The sequence below is a fragment of the Monodelphis domestica genome, chromosome 4, assembly GCF_027887165.1.
Source record: "Monodelphis domestica isolate mMonDom1 chromosome 4, mMonDom1.pri, whole genome shotgun sequence".
Lineage (NCBI taxonomy): Eukaryota > Metazoa > Chordata > Mammalia > Didelphimorphia > Didelphidae > Monodelphis > Monodelphis domestica.
The window spans coordinates 254018653-254041540 of record NC_077230.1 but is presented as its reverse complement, the minus strand read 5'-3'; the positions used below and the strand labels follow the sequence as shown (position 1 = coordinate 254041540).

Below are 22888 nucleotides of genomic sequence, written 5' to 3'. Positions count from 1 at the left end.
TCATCTATTCTATTATGAAGAATCAGAGATAGGGGTTTAATTGGCTAGCTTTCCAAAGTGTTCTAAAGTTCTCATGTTGTTTTTTGCACTAGGATGTCCATTTGGAGAAAATGTAAGATCACACTTGCAAATGGGTAGAGCTCTGCACGTTGGCTATAGAGCATCCAATTTATCTCAGGAGATGAATCCTTCTCTAAGGTCCAAAGGCTTCTCTCTTCATCTCAGCCTAATTTTCTTTGAAGAGAAATTCTCAACCCTAATTCCAAATCTAAGAAGACAAAGTTGTTTACATAATTGGGGAAATAAAATACAGTTGGGACAAAGTTAACCTTAAGTAATCTCTACTTAAATTGCCATTATCAAGGTTTAACAACCACTAGTTGTTTTGAAATCAAATTTCATTCCTTGAATCACTCATCTATGCTTAGTTATTACAAAACTTTAGAGTTTATACCATATAATGCCTGGATCCCTTTCACATCATCCTTGGGGAGGCGGAATCCATAGGGATGTTGGTATTTGTAAGTTGGATACATAAGTGCTGACGGGTCAGTAGAATGGGCCAAACCCAATGCATGGCCAAATTCATGGGCAGCAACAGTGAATAAATTGAATCCTAAACAACACGGGAGAAATAAAGTCAATGTGGAAATAGATTTATACTTTCATCATCATCATCATCATCATCATCATCATCACAATAATAATAGATGATTCTATAACTTTTAAGATTTATGATGCACTTTAGGCATTATTTTATCTCATTTCCATCATTTCATGGGGAATTAAGACCAAATATAATTAATGTATCTTTCAGTGATAATTGTGCAACCAACTTGTTTAATTAGAAGTTTATTATTATGAATTATTCAGAAACTATACTTTTCTTGTGTCATCTTTCTTATTCCCACTTCCATCAGAAAGAGGGCAGTATAATGTTTGGTCTGTGTTTTTTCCCTACATTTGTGCAAATGGGCCCACTTTGAGAAGATGCAAGTTGACTAACAAGGAACAATGGGTGAAAGATATAGGATAAGAGCTATATATATATGAGGAAAATAACTTTCTAACAATTAGATCTGTTCAAAATTAGAATGAACTGCCTTTGGATTAGTGAGTTCTCCATCACTGATATTTATTCAGTGATCACTTGTTGCCAGGAGATCTAATGACTCCTGAGTTAGCTTATATCTGTGATTCTATGCTACTGGTTTGCTTAGACTTAGTTATTGGCTTCTTGTCTTGTCCAGTGTAACCATGCCCTATTTTTTACTCCAGCATCAGCACCTATATCCCTATGTTTTCCGTTATATAAGTTCCTGCCTGGTAACCCTGTCTCATTCCCCATATCTTCCAGAGGACTGAAGGACTTCTGGTAAACCATAGACTGCATCACCTCTGGTCAGATTCTCTGCATACCAACTGTCTGCTTTGTCTATACCTTGCTATCAGACTGCCCAGATGCTGTGTTTGACGTACTGAGACAAACTCTTCTTGTACTCCACTGGAGCTACCAGATATTGATAGTTAATCTATACAGACCTCTGAAACTGGATGCTGTCGTCCTCTCTCAGTGCTCTAGTAATCAGCTCATGGTCTCTCCTAGACTCATCAACACTTTCCTGAATACCTTGACTCACCCTATCAAGATTCTGATTTCCAGGTTCCAAGAATCTCTGACCTGTTCTGTTCTGTCAATGTGCAATTACCAAGTCCTGGTACTGACAGATAAGGGGAAGATAAGACTAAAAATTAGTCGATTTTGCTAATTGTTATTTGTTTTCTGGGCAAGGCATGTGATTTCATCCTCTTTTTCATCATTTCAGTTCCTGGTGAGGAAACTGTCTCTACCAATGCCCATTGGTAATTATTCTGTAATTTGGAGTCCAAGAGAGTTGTCCATTATCACTAAAAGGTTAAATAACTTGCCCCTGGTCACATATCTAGTAGTTTATTGACTCTAAGAAAGACTTTCCATCTATTCATACATTCTTTCATGCTATTTATTAAATTATTATTACCTGCTAAATGATTTCATGAAGTAGCACATTAAAGTCAATGGAAAAGTAAGATGGAGAGTGGGATTTAGGAATTTCCTTCCATTTTTTAGTTCTCTCTTGGAATAAGTACTTAGTCAACTCCTTATTTGCCATGCACATTCTGTCAACAATGTGGGCTGTCTCTAAGAGCTACATGACATCCCAAAATCTTTTGTGCTACATATTCTGCTTTTGGAAAAATTCTTCCCTCTCTGAACTCCATGTGTTCTCTTAAGGAGTCAAATGGGCATCCTCCTCTTCTCTTTTCCCTGTATTAACCCAGAATAGAAACTCCTTCAAGGCAAGGAATAGGTAACTTTTTAATCCCCAGCACCTAGTAGAATGCCTTGCCTTTCTTTTGGTTTGGGACTGTGATTTCATGGGTGTAGGGAACTCCAGGTGAGGACAGTCCTCTACCAATGTAGATAAGCAGCTGTTTTTCCACTTGGTTGAGAACTGCCTAAAGCACTGGGCCCTTAAATGACTTGCCCAGCATGACACAACCAGCAGATGATAGAAGTGGAGCTTGAATGAAGGTCTTTCTTCCTGACTCTGAGGCCTGTTCTCTATCCATTACTCCACACTGCCTTCCTTGTACACAGTAGGCATTGAATAAATGTTTGTTGATTTGATTGCTTGCAGATGACAATGATAGAAGAGACCTTGTTGCTGCTTCTTTCTAATAGAATATGTGGATTATGCTGAAGTGAAACAGACCAAACAAGGATTCAGCAGCACAGTTGAAGGCAGAGCTTTCCCCTTATGGGGTTTAATGACCTTTGTGATTTTTGGCTTACTTGTTTTCCTTAGCCTGGCTCCCTAGTTAAAGGCTGGCTTGGACCGTTGAGCCACAGGGTTTCATGTTGGAGGCCCAGGAGAAGGTACAATATTTTCCAGGTTATGGTGAATTGTGCATATATACCATTCGTTCCCATAGTCCACTTCTCAGCATTGTCGAAATGTGTGTCTCCTCCCAGGCCTTCTCCAGGGGCAAATGCATGGGCCAGAGTCCCTCGAGGACCATCGAATGGGTATGAATCCCCATGATCTACCAAAGAGGAGAAAGATACCAACAGTAATTTAGTCCAACATTCCTTGGTTTCAATTACATATGGTTCACCCAAACCATTGCCACATAACCTAATAAAATAGAATCATCGTGTATAGATTGTAATTCAGTAGAAAAGACACTAACTTGGGCGATAAAGGAGTCAGATTATGTTACGAGAGAATCAAATAGGTTTGACTTTCTCTTTTTTTCTGCCAGGGAAAGCTTCTTTAGTGCTCTAAGGGAAGCAAGAGGCATCAGGATGGACAATGCATTCTTAATGGCTCTCACTGCCAGTTAAACCAATATCAATGGCCAATTTTAGTAGTTTTAGACTATACCAATTTCTCCCTCTCTTTCTTAGACTCCCTAGTTTTCTTCAAAGCTGAAATGGCACCTTCTACCTCAGGCCCATTTTGATTCCTTCAGCTGTTTGTGACTCTCCCTCTCTTGTTCTGTTTACTCCTCCCTACCCTCAACAGTTTTATCCAGCTAGAGTTAATTTAAAATGGGCATTGAGAACAAATAGGCAAAAGAAGTTCATAAAAGGATTTCTTGAGGGGTGTGAGTTTTAAAGTGTTGTGGCCAGGGGAAATGCATTCCTCAGTGTGCCCTAGGGGTCCCTCCCCCTTACTTCGTGGTGTGGGATTGGTCTTGAATGGACCAATCCCGTGCTGGAGGGACCACGCCTCCCCCCCCCAGGCTTGGGATTGGTCTATTATATAAGGACCAATCCCATGCCTAGACTTGGAGTTAGTTAATTTCAGGGGGAAAAAGAGGAAAGAGATTCCCGTTTTTCTTCTTTCATTAAAGTTAATCAGATAAAAGAAAGAGTTTTAATCATTTCAGGGGCATATATGGAAGGGAAGTGGGAAGTCTTGGCCATAATGATGATGGCAGTAGTGATGATGAGCCTCGAGGAATCAGTATAAATATTTGAGTTTCAGCTCTTTCTTTTGCTCTATAGCTTAGAACTATGTTGTTTTTTCTTGTTTGCCAGTGTACAATTTGCCCAAGGACATCATACCAATAGTGTATCCTAGGAATGACTTTTCTCCATCATAAAAATGAAAATACTGAAGACTACTCAATTAGACCAACAAGAGGGTGAGAGCAAGAGTGGTAGTGAGAAAGAGTCAAGAATGAAAAAGGAGGTAGAAATTCAAGTAATATGGTTTCTTTATAAAGAAGAGAATAAAATTGAATAGGTATTAATCAGAAATACAGGTAAAGAATAAGTATTAAAATGAGACAGAAATGATTTATCCTCCATCAGTCCAAAATATTCTAAGAACTGTTTCAGCTGTAACTTCTGACCCAACTAGTGAAAGACTACAATTATGGTAATTTTGCTCTATAACCTGGGCTTCTGTGGATCAAACTCCTTTATGAGAATATTTAATTGTTTGATTGCAACTAAAACTATGCAAGGACTAACTACTATAGCACTGTTGGGGTGTCTTTGGGCTGAACATAAGAAGAATACATTACCTCCAATTTCAAATGAAATCATGATATCTGCTTCTCCTGTGTTTTGTCTAACAAAATTCAGAGGGACAGCATTACTCCATGCCTGTAAGGCCATGTCTACTGCTTTGTCAACTTCAGCATGGGTCATTGAAGACGTGTATTTTGAGACTCTGTACAAATGAAAAGAAAATGTTTTCTAGTTTGTGAGTTATTCTAAATGAAGAAACTGAGTTTCATGTTTTTTAAAAAAAATTCTTTGGCCATACCTTATTTTTAGAAAGTAATCTATTTTTTTAATTAAATAAAATAATTTAGAAAACAATCAGATGACAGTGGAGAACTGAAACAAAAGTTGAAAAAAATGTAGGGCTTAAAAATATTGTTCCCCAATTTGATAATTATGAACACAAACTTACATTTTCTTGGAAATAAAGGAACAAAGTAATTGTATAATAAGTGGTGACCATCCTCAAACAAAGAGATTAGGAAATGGAAGACTTCAATTAAATATTACAATGAAAAACAATGTGGGCTTAAGATCACAGGATTTAGAGTTGGAAGGGAATTTACACTAACCCTTTCTTTTTATAAATGAGGAACAATGAGAAACAGAGTCAACCACTGTTAACATGCTTATGTGGATTGTATCTCTGGCAAAAGTCTAAGATGAAGGGGATTTTGGATGTAGATTAACAGAAGATACCCCAGATAATGATACTCATAAGCAGAGTTATGTAGAGCTAAATAAAATTTTTAAGGAACATTAGTAGATAGTGGATGGTGTAGTGGATAGAGTGCTGGGACTGAAGTCAGGAATACTAATTTTTGTGGTTTCATATATGGCCTTGGGCATTTACTAGCTGTCTGACTATGGGCAAGTCATTTAATCTTTTGCCTCAGTTTTTTCAACTGTAAAATAAACTAGAGATGGAAATGGCAAATCATTCCAATATCTTTGCCAAGAAAATCCTAAATGGGGACACAAAGAGTTGGTCATAACTGAAATGACTGAACAACAACAACAACAGAAGTAGATAGAGAAAAGAGTAATTGAAGGATTGCTAGAAACAAATTTTTATTATCATAATTGCAAATTATTTTGATTCATAATTTTACCAACCCTCTAATGATTTGCTATTCTCCCACTATGTATTCACATGTATTATTCCCATCTTTTATCATTGCCATTTTGCTAAGTATGAGGTAAAACCTTAGGGTGGTTTTGATTTGCATTTATTTTACTATTACTAATTTACACCATTTTCCCCCATATAGATATTAATGGTTTTCAATTTTTTTGCACACTGTTTGACCTTGATCCTTTGACTACTTATATATAAAGAATGGTTTTGCTTTTTGTATATATTACATACAGATATGCACATATGTGTATGTTATATATACAGTCATGTTTATCTATTAGTTGTCAACATATCTTAGATATAAAACTGTTAAGTGAGAAATTTAATACAAAGATATTTTTCCCCTTTGACTGTTTTACTTTTTATCCTAGATACACACATTTTATTTATGTAGAAGCTTTTTAATTTCATATAATTAGTTATATATTTTATCTTTTATAATTTCCTCTATTTCTTGTCTTGTTAAGAATGCATCTCCTTTTCACATTTGTGAGAGGCATATGATCTGCTTCTCCATTTTAAGGGTATGATCTTTAATACTTCATTAAAGTAAAGTATTTAATTTGAATTTATTGTTGATTATTCTGTAAAAGATTGGCTGAAACCTAATTCCTGCCAGGATGTTTTTGAATTTTTCCATAAAATTTTTATCAAATGGTGAATTGTTTTTATAAGTAATTGATGTTTTCTGGTTTAATGAATATTGGATTGTTGAATTCCATTATTGATGATTCTTTCTTGTCCAATCTGTTCCATTGATCCACTTCTCTAATTTTTAATCAGTACCAAATGCTTCTGATGACAGCTGCTTTATAATACAGTTCAAGTTCTGGAAATGCTATTCTCCCTAATCCCCTCCCCCATTATTTCCCTTGATATTCTAGATCTAATATTTTATCAAGTTTTGTAAAATATCACTTTAGTCATTTGAAGGGTGGAAAACTAAAATTATAATTAACACTAGTAGTATTCTTATTTTTTTGGCCCACCTCTGAGCCCTGAATATTCTCCAGCTGATTAGCTTCTTTATTTCTTAAAAAACAAAAAAAACCCCTTGTAATTGAATCTATGCAAGTGTTTTGTATGGTTCAGCAGATTGGTCACATACTATTTTGTGCATATTGTTATTTTGAGTAGGATTTACCATTCTTTTGTCATCTCTCTGATTTTGTTATTATATAGAAATGCTGTTGATTTCTGAGGGTTTCTTTTTTAGCCTAAATGAAATACTTTGTGTAATACTATCAGCAAATATGCATAATTTTATCTTCTTTTTGCCTCTCCTCATTCCTTATGGATGTTTCTGGCATTTCTAGAAATATATTGAATAAAAGGGAGGAGAGTAGGCATCTTTGCTCAACTCCTGCATTTATCGAAAAAGCTTCTAGTTGCTCTCCATTCTATGTGATGTTTACTTTTGACTTTAGATGCTTTTTGTGATACAAAAAAGTCTTTATCTGTGATTTGTAAAGATTTTGGCATAAATGAGTGCAATACTTTGTCCAAAAAAACCCTCCCCCCCATCTACTGGGATAATTGTGTAGTTTGAGATGTTATTGTTATTATTATTCCTCCATAGCATCTACATATCTAACCCTCTTTCCCATCATATATCCACCAAAGTTGTCATCACCTCTTAGTGTTTTTAAAATTAATACTTAAATCCTCTCTCCCAATGACAAATAGAAAAGCAATATTCTGGACCATTTCCAGTAGTCTCCCAAATGGCCTCTCTCTCTGGATTCTGTTTCTTCTCCAATCAATCTTCCACACAATTTCCAAAGAGATATTCCTAAAGTATTATTCTGATCATGTTACTTCCCTTCTTAATGAACTCCATCAGCCTTTGACTGGCATTTAAGGACCGTCAAAATATTGATACAATATACCTTTTCAGGATTATTAAACATGTCCCTTTTGATATATTCTATGGTCTAGTCTCTTTAGCTCCTCTCCTTGAACATTGCTACCATTCCAGTGCAGGCCCTCATCTCCCCATGCCTGAACTACAGCAATACTGCTGGTTGGTCTCCCCTCTTCATGTCTTTTCCCATTCCTGTCCATCATCCATGTTAGATTGGGGGCATGAGTGGGGAACAAACAGTTACACAGCATCTATTATAGGCCAGGCACACGTCTAAGTGCTTGATTAAATATTCTCTCATTTGATCCTCATAACAATTCCACAAAGTAGATTGGTCTTCTTAAGGGTTAAGCCCAAAAATGTGCTGGCTATTTTCCTGGGAAAGCTAACCTCCAATAAAATTACAGCTGTATAAAAGTGGAACCAAGTCTCCACAAGAGGTGCTGAGTGGGTTCTCTCCTTTTAGAAAGTCTTCAGACCTGATTCACACATTATAGTAAGAATTCCTTTTAGGTCTGGATTAGACAAATGACCAAAGGGATTCCTTCCACTCTCAAATTTTGTGATTATGTAAGATCTAGCAGGGACAGGCTAGAGAAAAATCCTGAGCTTAGTTAAATTCAGGAAATATTATGGCACTTAATAAATAAATTAATTAATTAATAAAGTGGACAGTCCTTGACCTCAAGAGAGGGAGGGAACTGATTAAATATGACCGGGCATTACTTTTGTCCCTGAGCTGTGAAGAATCACTTCATAGTTTTGAAAATCAAAAGATTTTTCATTTTTTATTTGTTCCAAATTTTCTGTGGCTTATTCACAGTACATTTATAGTTATGGAAACTCTAGGCCTTCTTCTAAGCTGATTCTAAGAAAACAATATGCAAAGGCTTCAAAGACTCCTATAAATAATCCTTATTTTACCTCCAACTATTGTACAATACTCTGAATTCCTTGCTCTTAATAAGTTTCTCCAGCAGCCATGTAGTCCAACCTGAAGAAAATTCTATATTAAATATTTTTTTAGTGGGGCCACCCAACCTTTCCATAAAGACCTAAAAGTGGGGGAAACTCATAATCTCAAAGAAGTGGACCATCTAAATATGTTTTTTCTTGGAACTCTTACTCATTGAGATTGTGGATATAGAGTGCTGGACTTTGAGTCAGGAATAACTGAATTCAAATCCAACCTTAGAGAGGGATTGAACGTGTGATCCCAGGCAAGTCACTTAACCCCAGACTTCTCTTGTGTAAAAGGATGGTAATAAAACCACCTGCCTCTCAGGTTTCTTTTGAGGATAAAATGAGATTATAAAATGCTTAATATGGTCCTTGTTCAAGGTAGGTAATTAGTAAATGCTTATTCCCTTCTCTGCCTTCTGGATCTCAATCTGCTCCTTTTTCCACCACAAAACTGACTCAAATTTTATTCAGTGGAACCCATCAACTGTTTTCAGAACCCCATGTTCTCGATGTACAATCACAGCACTTTACTAACTTCCTAAAAAATACCTTGACTAGTCATCATATCCCTTTGCTTGTTGAACAGTTATTCCAGGGATGTCCAGAATCGGTAAGTTTGATCATATCCTCAAACCCTTTGTGACCATAAAGTCTAAAAAGGTAAATGGCTGGGACCATCGTTCAATCATTTGATCCAAAGATTCCTTTCCCACATTTATATGTGTCAGCCCTCTCTGGCTATATTGCCTGGGATGTCCAAAATTGCCTAATGTTACAATCATTCTGAGAATATAATCTCTATGCGCCAGACTGTTTTAGATGAGAGTTGAAGTGGTATAGAAGAAAGAGCCCAGGATTGGGAAACAGAGGACCTGAGATTGGATTCTGGGCTTGAATGTTTCTTAAACATATTCCCATTATCAAGTGACTAACCTTGGAGGCTCATTTTCCTTATGGGTACATTGATGAGGGTGGACCAGATGACTTCTAAGGCCCATGCTAGTTCATTGTCTATGATTTCATGATATTTAAAGATGACCATCCCCTCCCAAGCTCTTGTGTACCATCATTTGGACTGCTCATGCCTCAGATTAGTAGACCCATCAAAAACACATAATGTTCTGATTCTTGAAAAATTCTGTCTTATTACCTGTATGTCAAAGTGTTTTTTTTCCACTTGGGTTCACCTGGGAATAGACGATAATTTGCAATATCAGGAACACCACATCGAGGCCTCTTTATCACCTTCATGGTAGAATAATCCAACTTCCCAGTGACCCGGAGGCCAAAGAATGCTTGCATTTCTTTAATTTTCCTTTCCATGGTGTTGCGACCTTTTACAACCATCTCCCCAATCTGGTGTCCTCCCTTCTTTGTGTAATATCTGTCAAGGTATGCCTATAAGGAAGAGATCGACAACTTTGATATGAATATTTATGACAAATATTCTATGAAAATTTAAAAGTAATTTGAGACCAGAAGTCATTTTTAGTGAAATACCAACGGACTTTTATAGCTCTTACTATTGTACTATAACATTGTACTTGAGAACAGGGGCTATTTTTTGTCTTTCTGTGTACCCCCAGTGCTTAGTTCAGTTCCTAGCCATAGTAGGTATTTGATAAATACTAGCTGATTTATAACTTTGTAACGCTTTACATACATTTTGTGACCCCACTATAACTCTTTTTAAAAAATTTATTTAGTCAATTTAGAACATTATTCCTTGGTTAGAAGAATCATATTCTTTCCCTCCCTCCCCTACCCCCACCCTTCCCATAACTGATGCAGTTCCACTGAGTGTTACACTTGTCTTTGATCAAGACCTATTTCCCTGCTGTTGATGATTGCACTAAAGTCATCGTTTAGAGTCTACATCCCGAATCATATCCCCTCCACTCATGTGATCAAGCAGTTGTTTTTTTTCTGTGTTTCTGCTCCCACAGTGTTTCCTCTGAATGTGAATAGTGTTTTTTCTCGTAGATTCCTCCAGGTTGTTCAGGATCATTGCATTGCCACTAATGGAGAAGTCCATTACATTTGATTGTACCACAATGTATCAGTCTCTGTGTACAATGTTTTCCTGGTTCTGCTCCTCTCACTCTGCATCAATTCCTGGAGGTCCTTCCAGTCCCCATGGAATTCCTCCACGAGCACAATAGTATTCCATCACCAACATCTACCACAATTTGTTCAGCCATTCCCCAATTGATGGGCATCCCCTCGTTTTCCAATTTTTGGCCACCACAAAGAGCGCAGCTATGAATATTCTTGTACAAGTCTTTTCCCTTATTGTCTCTTTGGGGTACAGACCCAGCAGTGCTATAGCTGGATCAAAGGGCAGACAGTCTCTTATCACCCTTTGGGCATAGTTCCAAATTGCCCTCCAGAATGGTTGGATCAATTCACAACTCCACCAGCAATGAATTAATGTCCCTATTTTGCCACATCCCCTCCAGCATTCATTACTTTCCTTTGCTGTTATGTTAGCCAGTCTGCTAGGTGTGAGGTGACACCTCAGAGTTGTTTTGATTTGCATTTCTCTGATTATAAGAGATTTAGAACACTTCTTCATGTGCTTATTAATCTCACTATAACTCTTAAAATATATTTTACAATAGAGCAGGTAGGTAGTACAGTGGATAATGCTGTGCCTGGAATCAGGAAGATAAGTCTTTTTTAATTCAAACCTGTTCTCAGACACTTACTAGCTGTGTTACCTTAGCCAAGTTACTTAATCTTGTTTGCCTCAGTTCCTCATCTGTAAAATGAGCTGGAGAAGGAAATGATAAACTACTCCAGCATTTTTGCCAAGAAAAACCCAAATGGGATCATAAAGAGTTGGGCATATCTGAACTGACTGAACAATTAAAAAACCAAAACAAAACAAGATGTGGCAGCTGCAGCTAGTGTCAGAGGCAGGATTTGAACCCATCTACCTAATTCTAATCAATCCTACCACTCTGCCCACTATGGCTTGCCCCCTTTCTGTGAAATAAAGCATAGAGAAATGTTTTTTCTTGCCTTTTTATTTGCCACTAATATTTATAGTTTACATTTGTATAGAATTTTATGATTTGTAAAGTGCTTCCACATATCTTCTCCCATTTGGTCCTCATGGCCCCATATGATAATACAGAATTATTTTTGTCCATTAATTAAGTTCAGTGAGGATAAATGATTTGTCCAACCAAAGTTTCTCAGCCTATTGGTATGGTTCTGATAATCAAACCCAGATTTTGAGGTCCCAAACCTAGCATTCTTTCCATTGAACTAAAGCACCAGATAACTTTTTTTTTTTATTTACAAAAAGAAGATACCAATTCAATCTTGCTGAAAAGGAGAGCCTTTCTAACAACAGTGGAGTTCTCTGAAGACTTGAAAAAGGATATCACACAAAAGGCAACAGAAAAGCTTGTCATGAGTATGAGTCACTGGAACATATTGAAAACAGGCAATGATAAAGGATACGTGGTACAAAGGATGTCGTCAAAGAAATGAATGAACCAAAAATATTTATACATACAAGAAGATCCACAAATGGCCTGGTTATATGGTCAGAGGGAAGGAAAACCTAAGGATAGCTCTTGTGTTCTACTGTTATCATCAAGAGAGCAAGAACATGGCAAGAAGTTCTCCATGTTGATTTGGGCCCTTTGTAGTGAATTTATGGGAAAGCGTGAAAAATTCTTATAGGTCAGGCATATAAAATAGGTGGGTTGGAAGTTCACATGGAGGAAATGTCTACATTATGGATGTAAAGAAGGAAAAATGACTTTTTAGAGTGTAAAATGTTAAATTTACGCCTCTTATTTTATATAAAAGGCATTGAGACAAATTTCTAAATGAAGACATTCATTAAATCAGGTATACTAAGTGATCCACCTGGCATTTCTGAAAAACCTTCTGAACATATTATTTACTATAATCATGACAAGTATAATTATTCATATATATGGGATCATACATTTAGATCTAGAAATAACCTTGGAAGTTTAGTTGAGGAAAGGTCCATGGGACTAAGGGAATTATGTGTTCAAGGTGATATGTGTAGAAAATTACAGAGTTGGAATTTGAATCCATGTCTTCTGTTACCAGAGTCAAGTTCCTTTCCTTTATTGCACTCTGAGATTAATCTAAATATTACTAGATGTTAGATTGACTATAACTAATAATTACCTGTTATTTGAAAGATTATTGCTCTATTTTGAGGAAAGAAGTATTCGTACAGAACTCTCCACTGTTCTTATTTACAAACGTGGAATAGTGAAAAGAACATTGAAATTATAGTTTGTGGATCTGAATTCAAATTCTAACACTTCTACTGTATGACTTTGAGTTAAATCATTTCTGCTCTGGAGATCAATTTCTTCTTATGTGTAAAATATGGTGGTTGGATCTATGATGCCTAAGGTCTCTCTTCTACCAAAATAAATCTATAATTAAATCAAATACTTGTTCTCTCTCTTGCTAGCTATGGAATTACCAGATCCTTTGAGAGACATGAGATAATGAAGAGTGAAATGGGTAGAACGAAAAGAACCCAATATACAGGTACAGATTTAATATTTGCATCACCAGAGAATAAACGGAAAAGTGGAAACATGAAAGACATAATCTTTATATTTTATTTGAATTGTGTCTCCTATGGTGTGGGGAGGGGAGAGAGAAAATAATTAATAAATAAATTTAAACATTTTTTTAAAAGATAACTGGGGAGACACATAGCCTCTGTGGGTCAAGGACCATTAAGGGGTTTGACTATGATACTATCTTATAAAGGGTATGTGATTTCTGACACTTTTTTAAATTGTGGAATGCCCCCAAGGGAATTCCCTTTCCCAGTATAGACTGTAAGTCATTTTCATCTTAGTAAATGAGCCCTAGGCAGCTATGTTTAAATGATCTGTCCCTGCAGGATCTGACAGCTACTAAGAATCAGAGACCAGATTTGAATTTTTTTTTAAACCCTTACCTTCCGTCTTGGAATCAATACTGCATATTGGTTCCAAGGCAGAGGAGCGGTAAGGGCTAGGCAATGGGGGTCAAGTGACTTGCCCAGGGTCACACAGCTGAGAAGTGTCTGAGGCCAGATTTGAACCTAGGACCTCTCATTTCTAGGCCTGGCTTTCAATCCACTGAGCCACTCAGCTGCCCCCTTGAAATTGTTTTTGTTGATTCCAACCTCAAAGCTCTACTGTTTTTATTTTTTAATCTATTTCTAAAATATTATATTGGATGTCTTTTATTATGCCTGAGACATCAAACTGAGTTATAGCAGGTAGAGAGCTGTTTTGGATCTTTCAGAACATAAGGATATACTTTAGATGTTTTGCTAAAATTCAAAGAATCACAAAACCATAGAGTTGGGATCAATCTGAAAATGAATAAAAATTCTTTCTAGGATATCCCCAACGAACAAAGGAAAGAAAGGAAACCTTTATGAAATACTTACCATGTGCCAGGTACTGTGCTAAGTTAAACTTCACAAATATTATCTCATTTGATCCTTATAATAACCCTAGAAGAAAGTGCTATTATTATCTCCATCCCATAGATGAGGAAATTAAGAAAGTCAGAGGTTAAACAATTTGCTCAAGGCTGCATAGCTAGTTTGAGGCCAAATTTGAACTTAAGTCCTCCTGACTCCAGGTCCAGCATTCTATACACTGCATCAGCTGGTTGCTTCTAGGTGGTCATCTAGGCTTTACTTGAAGTTCTCAAGCAAGGAGAAAAATGCTATTGCTCTAAACAGCTCATTCCATTAAAAAAACAAACAAACAAACAAACCTTATTTTCTGTCTTAGAATCAATACTGTGCATTGGTTCTAACATGGAAGAGCAGTAAGGGTTAGGAAATGGGGGTTAAGTGACTTGCCCAGGGTCACACAGCTAGAAATTATCTGAGGCTACATTTGAACCCAGGACCTCCCATCTCTAGACCTGCCTCTCAAACCACTGAGCTACCTATCTACTCCAGTTTATTCCATTGTTGAGTAGATTCACTGGAAAGTTTTTCAACATTGTGCCTAAATCAACCTTCCAGTAACTTCCACCCATTGTTCCTGGTTTGCCCTTCTGGGGCCATGCAGAACAATTCGAATCCCTCTTCTGCTTGATAACCCTTCCATTAAAGACTTTCATTACCTCTCCAATCTCGTACTTCCAAAACTGATTTTGTGAGCATAGTCATGGGGCTGCCTTTAACCCCATTAAATACCAGTTTGTATTTGACCAAGTCTTCTAATCTATTAAAATCTTTTTGATTTCTTTTTGTACGGCAGCTACAGCAGCTACAAGTCAGGAATTTTATTGTTTATTTAGTTATTTTCAGTCACTTCCCACTTGTGGAAAGGAAACAAGACTGACAGTTGGTGGGGGAAGGGGCAACTGGGAGTGGCAGTTGGGTCTTGTGACTAGCACTTCCTTCCTGTCCTCCCCATCTCTCCCAATAAATATTACACACTTCCCACTATTTGGAGTTTTCTTGGCAGAGATACTGGAGTGGTTTGCTATTTCCTCCTCCAATTCATTTTACAGGTGAGAAAACTTGGCAAACAAGGGTAAGTAAGTTGGCCAGGATCACATAACTAAGTGTCTGAGACCAGATTTCAACTTCCTGACTAAAGCCCTCCCTGCACTCTATCCCTTGCACCACCTAGCTCGCTCTCCAGCCTCGGATTCTATCTAATTGTGTGTGTGACCCTGGGCAACTCATTTGCTTTCTTCAAATATAAAATGGGGATATTATTAGTACCAACCTCTCTGGGTTATTGAGACAGTCAAATAAGATAATCTTTGTAAAGTGCTATTTAAATATTAGCAGTTATCATTATTCTGAATTTGTCACCCACATTGTGTTAGAGGCCCTTCCCAGCTTTGTGTCATCCACAAATTTGAAATGTGTGCCATCTTTATTTACTTTTATCCAAGTTATTAACAAACATGTAAGATAACAAAGAACCAAAATATATCCCAAGGTTAGTCCACTATAAATACCTTCCCAATAAACAGTACTATGAATGACTACTTTAGGGTCTGTCCCAGTTCTACCATCCAAGTGACTCTATCAGAAAAAGAAGTTTGGTTAATCTGACATGCCTTGTTCCAGCTGTCCTTGATGAAGTCAGATTGTGATACAAAGGGTCATTGCCTTTGCCAGGTATTTATGAACTATTCATTCCCCTTATAATACATTCCAGAATTTTGCAAGGAATTAAAGGCAATCTAATATTGGTCTTTAGCTTGTAGTTTCTTTTCTTTTTACTCTTTTGAAATCTTGGACAATACTTGTCTTTCTCTAGTCCTTTAGCACCATATGATTTTTTTAGAAACCCTTACCTTCCATCTTGGAGTCAATACTATGTATTGGCTCCAAGGCAGAAGAGTGGTAAGGGCTAGGCAATGAGGGTCAAGTGACTTGCCCAGGGTCACACAGCTTTGAAGTGTCTGAGGCCAGATTTGAAGCCAGGACCTCCCGTCTCTAGGCCTGGCTCTCAATCCACTGAGTTACCCAGCTGCCCCCTACATGATTTTTTAAAAATTATTTTTAAATTAAAAATTAAAATATTTCAAGTTTTCTTTTTAATAAACACAGAAATTCCAATTTATTTTACATGAAACCATGAACTTTTGTTACAGTTTGTTTTCAAAGGTTAATATTAAATCTAGTCCTGTTTATATCTCTTTATGAACTTTTAATTTTCCCCTGTGTATTTTCTTTTTTTTTTTTAACTCTTATCTTCTGTCATAGAATCATTACTGGGTATTGGTTCTAAGGCAGAAGAGTGGTAACGACAAGGCAATAGGGGTTAAGTGACTTACCCAGGGTCACACAGCTAGGAAGTTTCTGAGGTTAAATTTGAACTCAGAATCTTTCATCTCCAAGCCTGACTCTCTATTTACCTAGCTGCCTCTTTACCATTGTGTTTTCAAAAAGCTTTTATTGATACTTCTTTTAAGAATTTCTGTCACTATCCACTAAATCTTTCCCTCATCACTCTCAAAATAGAAGTCTGTGTTTGCAATATGTATGTGTGTGTGTATATATATATATGTATGTATACATATATATATAAATGCCCATGCTTGCTATATATGGAGAGGGAGAGAGAGAGAGACAGAGAGAGAGAATGAGACAGAGAGAGAGTCAGAGAGAGAGACAGAGAGACAGAGACAGAGAGAGACACAGAGGGAGACACAGAGAGAGAGATAGAGAGACAGAGAGGGAAACAGAGACAGAGAGAGACAGAAAGAGAGAGAGAGATACAGAGAGAGACAGAGACAGAGACAGAGAGACAGAGAGAGACAGACAGAGAGAAGACAGAGAGAGACAGAGAGAGAGACAGAGAGACAGAGAGAGACAGACAGAGAGAGAGACAGAGAGATAGAGAGAGAGAGTTTGGGGAACTCCCAAATGAGAACATTCCCCTGACCAATGGAGCTTGTATGTGTTAGGGGTGGGACATGTACCTTATTTTTGTTTCTTTTTTTCCCCCCTGTTACTTGGCTAGTTCTAAGTCTGGATGCCACTCTACCTTTCTAATAAATACACATAGTCAAGCAAAACAAATTAAAACATGGGCCATATCAGAAAAATGTGTCTCATTCTTCACTTTTATTTAATAACTTCCCTGCTAAGATGTGAGGAGCATATTTTTCTTTCTGCCTTCTGAATTCATGACTGGTCTCTGCATCTCCATGGTATTTCAAAGGACGTTCACAGTTGACCAACAATGACATCTGCCACTCAAGATGATGCTGAACTGTGGTTCATCTCAGCTTGGTGATGAAGGGCAAGGAGGTACTCTGTATATCTCTACACTTCTCTCGGGTTTTACCTCCATTTTAGCAATTTGTTATTCTATTCTTTCAAGTCCAGAGATCATTCTCCATGACAAATAAAATGGAATCAGAATTAAAATTGATCAGCTTTGCTTCTCTGTGTTTGTAGAGCTGGTGCAGGGAGCAGAGATATGCTGGAGGCAGCTCAAACCGTCAAGGGAGGGGAGATGATAAATTTTCATTGTGACAATTTACATTTTAGAAATTAGAACATGCTACAAATCAGGGCTTAGTTTATTATTGTATTGATTGTCTATAGTTGATAAAGAGATAAAAATGTTAATAATGCACATAAAACTTAAAGGTATATTATATGTATACATTTTTCTGTTTGATTGTTAAACATTTTTACAAGCATACCTTTGGCTAGAAGGAACCTTGGTGGATACCTGGTTCAGCTTCCACAATTTATGGTGAAGAAATGAAGTTAAATGACTTGACCATAGTCATGTAGATAGTGTTAGAAGGGTTTTAGCATACTATCCTGAATAGTAGTTCTATCCTTTCTTATACCTTCTTTTCCATGAGAAAGCTAGGTGCTCTATCATCTTCAAAGAAAATATGTTCTCTTGGATAACAGATTAAAGATATAAATTAGTAATTGTGTGAAGATAGTTGTATTTAGAATAGAGAGACTTATGGCAATCAGAATGTGGTACCTTCTAAAAATGTTAGCAGCATTGTCTTCTGAGGAGATAGACTATAAGCTCTTATCCTTTGGGAAAAGTTGAAAGTTCTATTTAAACATGAAGTGTTGATATGATATTATTTTGTTGTAATTCATCATAATTTCAATAATCAGCAGATATTTATTAAATTCTTCCTTCATTCAAGATGCTCTGCCACTTCTTGGAGATATAGACAAAGTGGGTAGCTACTTTAATTTAAATTGAACAGGTGTTGTAATGCCACTACTGGTTCTGCATCCCAAAGAGGTAAAAAAATGGGAAAGGACCTGTTTGAACAAAAATATTTATAGCTGCACTCTTTGTGATAGCACAGAATTGGAAACTAAAGGGAGGCCCTTCAATTGGGGAATGGCTGAACAAATAGTGGTATATGATGGTGATGGTGCTATAAGGAATATAAGGCTATTGTGCTATAAGGAATGATGGATAGGGTGATTTCAGAAAGAGCTTGGAAGACCTACATGAACTGATGCAGAGTGAAATAAACAGAACCAGGAGAACATTATACACAGTAACTACAATACCGTGGAACGATCAAATATGATAGACTTTGCTACTAACAGCAATACAACAATCCAGGACAATTCTGAGGGTCTTATGAAAAAGAATGCTATCCACCACTAGAGAAAGAACTGTTGGAGTAGAAATACAGATGAAACATGGGATTTATCACTTGCTTGCTTGGGTATATGTTTTGGGGTTTTGGTGACATATTTAGGCTTGAAGAAAAAAACTGGTAGATGTGTGAAGAATGAATTGGACAGAAGGAAGCTGACAACTAGGAGATCAACTAGGAGAGCATTATAATAGCACAGGGGAGGCATGTTAAGAACTTGAACTAAGGTACATAAGATATATGATATATGGAGGTGTGATAATTGAGCCTTGGCAACTGAGTAGATCTGGGATTGAGATTAGGGAGGGAGAAGAGTCAAAGATGACTTGGAATTTATGAATCCTCATACCTATAGGATGGTGGTTCCACGAACAGAAATGGGAAAGTTTGGAGGTAGGATAGATTTAGGTGGGAAGTTAATGAATTCTGTTTTAGACATACTGGATTTGAGATACTGATAGGACAGATGGAACAGTATATTTAATGGTGAGTGATTGTAGCTCAGCTACAATTAGAATTGTAGGAGAGTAATCAGAATTGGATATGAAGATTTGGGAGTCATTTGTGTAGAGAAGAAACTAGAAACCATGGCCACTAGTGAGATTTCCGAAAGAGAATTTGTAAAGAGAGAAGAGCGCTGAGGACAAAATTATGGGTCTATTGAAGCTAAGGTGGCAAATCTTTGGTAATGGTCCAGCAAAGGAAACTGAAAAGGTATCAGATAGATAAGAATGCACCTAGAGGACAGAAGTGTCATCCGGGTGAAGAGAAGAGATTCCCTAGGTGTAAGGGAGGGTTAGGGTCAAAAGCATTAAAAGTTGAAGAGATGTGAAAAAAGAATGAGAACTGAGTAAATATTCTAAGATGTAGTAGTTGAGACCCTATCATCAATCTTAATATTACCATTACTTATTGCATAATGTTTATGGAATACCTTCTACTTGCACACATGAAGTCCTGAGATGCAGAAAATGAATAATATGTAGTTGCATTCATGAAGCTTACCTGCTAGTAGGAGACATAAAGTGGTCCATTTATAGCTCTAATTAAAGGTAAAATTTAGAAGTGCAGGAATTCAGAGGAGGGAGAATTGCTTCTACCTTAAAGAATTAATGATATTTTATTGAAGAAGGTGATATGTGACTATACCTTTGAGAAAGGGAAGAAGCTGGCCATGCAAAACTATGGGGAAAGCCATTTCACATATAGGGAAAAGCATGAACAAAGTCAGAGAGTGCATTTAAGGAATATCCAAAACCATCCTATTTTCCTAGACTGAAGGGCAAGTAAAATATTGGGAAATAATACCAGAAATATAGACTGGGAATAAATTGTGGAAAGCATTTAATGCTGAGCAAAAGTGTGTATATGGTTTCCAATTGAGAGCATCTTTTAATAGAAGGGAAAATACAAAGAAGTCTGAAGGCAGTGAAGACAAAGGGAGGATACATGCCAGAGGGCACTGAATGGCACTTAAAAGCAGTGAAAGGAAGGTGGCCATGCATTGTAGAAAAAAAAATTTTACCTACTTTGCAATCTCATGGAAGACTGGAACTAGCTACAAAACATTGACTGATTCATTCAATTATTCATTTGACAGCTATTCATAGATTATCTACTGTCTACAATGCCCTGAATTTCAACCCCTGAGGAAAAAAATCACAGAATAGGGTCTATAATTTCAAGAAGAGCTGCTCCAAATAGTCTAGCAGTTATGAACAATGAATGGAGATTTCCATTTATTTTCTCTTCTATTCCCTCTAATTTTACAGGTAAAAAATGTTCAGAGTTTTACTAACCTGTGCAATATAATAGTCCCTTCTTGTTGACCTGGGAGGGGATGCAAATAAAGCTGAGGCAATAGCTGACAATTTCAGAGTTGTGATCAGGAGAAAATAAAGGCCAGATGCCTGAAGTGTCTTCATCTCCTTAAGACTGGCCTGGAAAGCCTATCAGACAGGGTGCCAACAGTAGATAATGCTTGTTTGCACTTCGACCTTGTGAATCTTTTATAGAGCCAAACAGGTCTGTGAACTCCGGGCCAAGATGATTCATGTCTCAGAAGGTAATTATACAGCTGTTTTGTTTATCTTTGATGAAGGGGTACCACAATAGTTCACAAGTTTCAGGAAAAGTTTCATTCTTGGTGATTTAGAAAAGTGACAAAAAGAAAAACAACTATTCTGTATGGTCGATGGAAATTTATTACCTAATACAAATGATAAGGATTCAATTGGAACCCAACAAATGCTTCTTTGGGCCTTAGCTTTCTCTCTATAAAATGAAGGGGTTAAGTCAGAGAACCCAAAATGTCTTTTCTAGCTCTAGCAAGGTTCAAGTCTATAAACTAAAATCTAAAATCCTTTGGAATTATCATCTCCTCTCTTTTTCTTAAAAAATGACATAGGAGTGACAGTCTCCTGGCCAGGCATGGAGTGGACCTAATAAAATTTATTAAAAGTTCATTTGCCTGGAGTTTTACAAAGCTAATTAGAATGAAGGAAAGCATTAGCAAGGAGAGAGGGGGACTATTTAATTATTTACCATGTTAGATAATTTTAAAAAATATAGGAAGAAGCATAGTAGTAGAGAAACCCAGAAGGTCATAGGAGATGAGATTTAAGAAAAGATCCAGTAATAAAATTTTTGATATGAGAATTCTCTACACACATGCACAAAGAATGGGTGACAAAGGACATGAACTAAAGAGACAAGTGCAAAGAGGCAATTTTGACTTTATACATATCTCTAAGTTTGCTGAGATGAGATCTCTGCCTAGACTTTCTTTTTGACTTCAAAAGAAATGCACTGCATATGTAGAATGGGCAGTGGGAGAGTTGAATTACATATTAAGAAAATGTACTCCAGTGACAAAATTTAGGAAGTATGGTGGAGAATAGATAGATGACCAACAGAAGCAGAAATATAAGACATTTTCATGGGGTATATAAGAGAATACCTATATGGAGAGAATATGTGTAGAAGAGAAGTTTGGAAAATAGATCACAAAAGAGACACAGAGAATTTTTCCACTTGATTGAGCTCTTAAGAACTTCTGTCTTAAAAATAAGAAGATATAAGAAGAAATCTAATCTGATATGTACCCTACATTTTGGGAAATCAGATTTCAAAGTGTTGTAGTGTAAGGATAAGTAGAATATCAAAGGTTAAAATTCTGTAGAAGTTGGTTTAGGAGGAAAGGAAAGCTTTCAAAAATTAAAGAAAGAAAAATAACTCCCTTGGGGCTGGGAGAAGGGTGTTATGTAAAGTGAACACTGAAGATGCACAGGGAACTCAACTTAGTTAGATCTTAGGGAAAATACATACAGAAGATTGAAGCAAAAGAAAGTAGTAGAGGATAAATATAAAATTTATGGGACTAGAATTAATACCCTCAGTAGTTGCTGTTCAGTCATTTCAGTCCTGTGTGACTGTGCATCTCCATTTGGGGTTTTCTTGGCAAAGATACTGGAGTAGTTTGCCATTTCCTTCTCCAACTCATTTTATAGATGAGGAAACAGAGACAAACATTGTTAAATGATCTGCCCAGGGTCACAAAGCTAGTAAGTATCTGAGGCCAGATTTGGACTCAGGAAAAAAGATCTTCCTAATTTCAGGAACATCACTCTAACCACTGAGATGTCTAGCTACCCCAATAGATAAGTGGTCAAGTAAATAGCCTTCGAAGGGAAGAAATTAAAATTATCAATGGTCAGATAATTCTGTAATATGAAGAAAACATACTTCAAAAACTAATAAAAGAAATACAAATCAGAGTAAGCTGATATTTCACAGTGTGACAAATTGGCAAAGATTGAGCAAAAAGGAAAATGTCATTGATAAAGGAATTATGGGGAGATAGACACACTAATAAACTCTTGGATCTCTGACTTGGTTTAAAAATTCAGGAAAATGATTTGGAATTATTTGATAAAAGTATTTAAGCATTACTTATGGTTTTTCATATATATATACTAAATAAGTTAAAAATCACAATGAAAAGTCCAATGAGTATAAAACTACTTATAGCAGAACCTTGATGTCAAGGGAAAACTGCCAATGTGGGTTTGGAGAATGGCTGAACAAATATATAGTATCTGAAATGGAATAGAATGCTAAAATTGTTCAATAACAACTGACAAATATAAAGAATTACTATTTATATGAAGATAGAAAAAATTGTATTGATCAAGGCAGGATGGAATAAAGAGAA

The 22888-nt window shown here is 36.6% G+C and overlaps 1 protein-coding gene across 1 annotated transcript in view; it reads right to left on the bottom strand.

Annotated features, from left to right (window-relative positions):
* MMP20 (matrix metallopeptidase 20) overlaps positions 1-20600 on the bottom strand; it is a 52260-nt gene extending 31660 nt beyond the window's left edge. Inside the window, exons 1-5 of the mRNA XM_001366585.5 lie at positions 20475-20600; positions 9677-9924; positions 4579-4727; positions 2962-3087; positions 455-616 (exon numbers count right to left, since the gene is read on the bottom strand). Coding sequence (XP_001366622.2) covers positions 455-616; positions 2962-3087; positions 4579-4727; positions 9677-9924; positions 20475-20600 — 811 coding nt within the window. The remainder of the gene's footprint in view (positions 1-454; positions 617-2961; positions 3088-4578; positions 4728-9676; positions 9925-20474) is intronic.
* Between the last annotated feature and the right edge of the window lie 2288 nt (positions 20601-22888).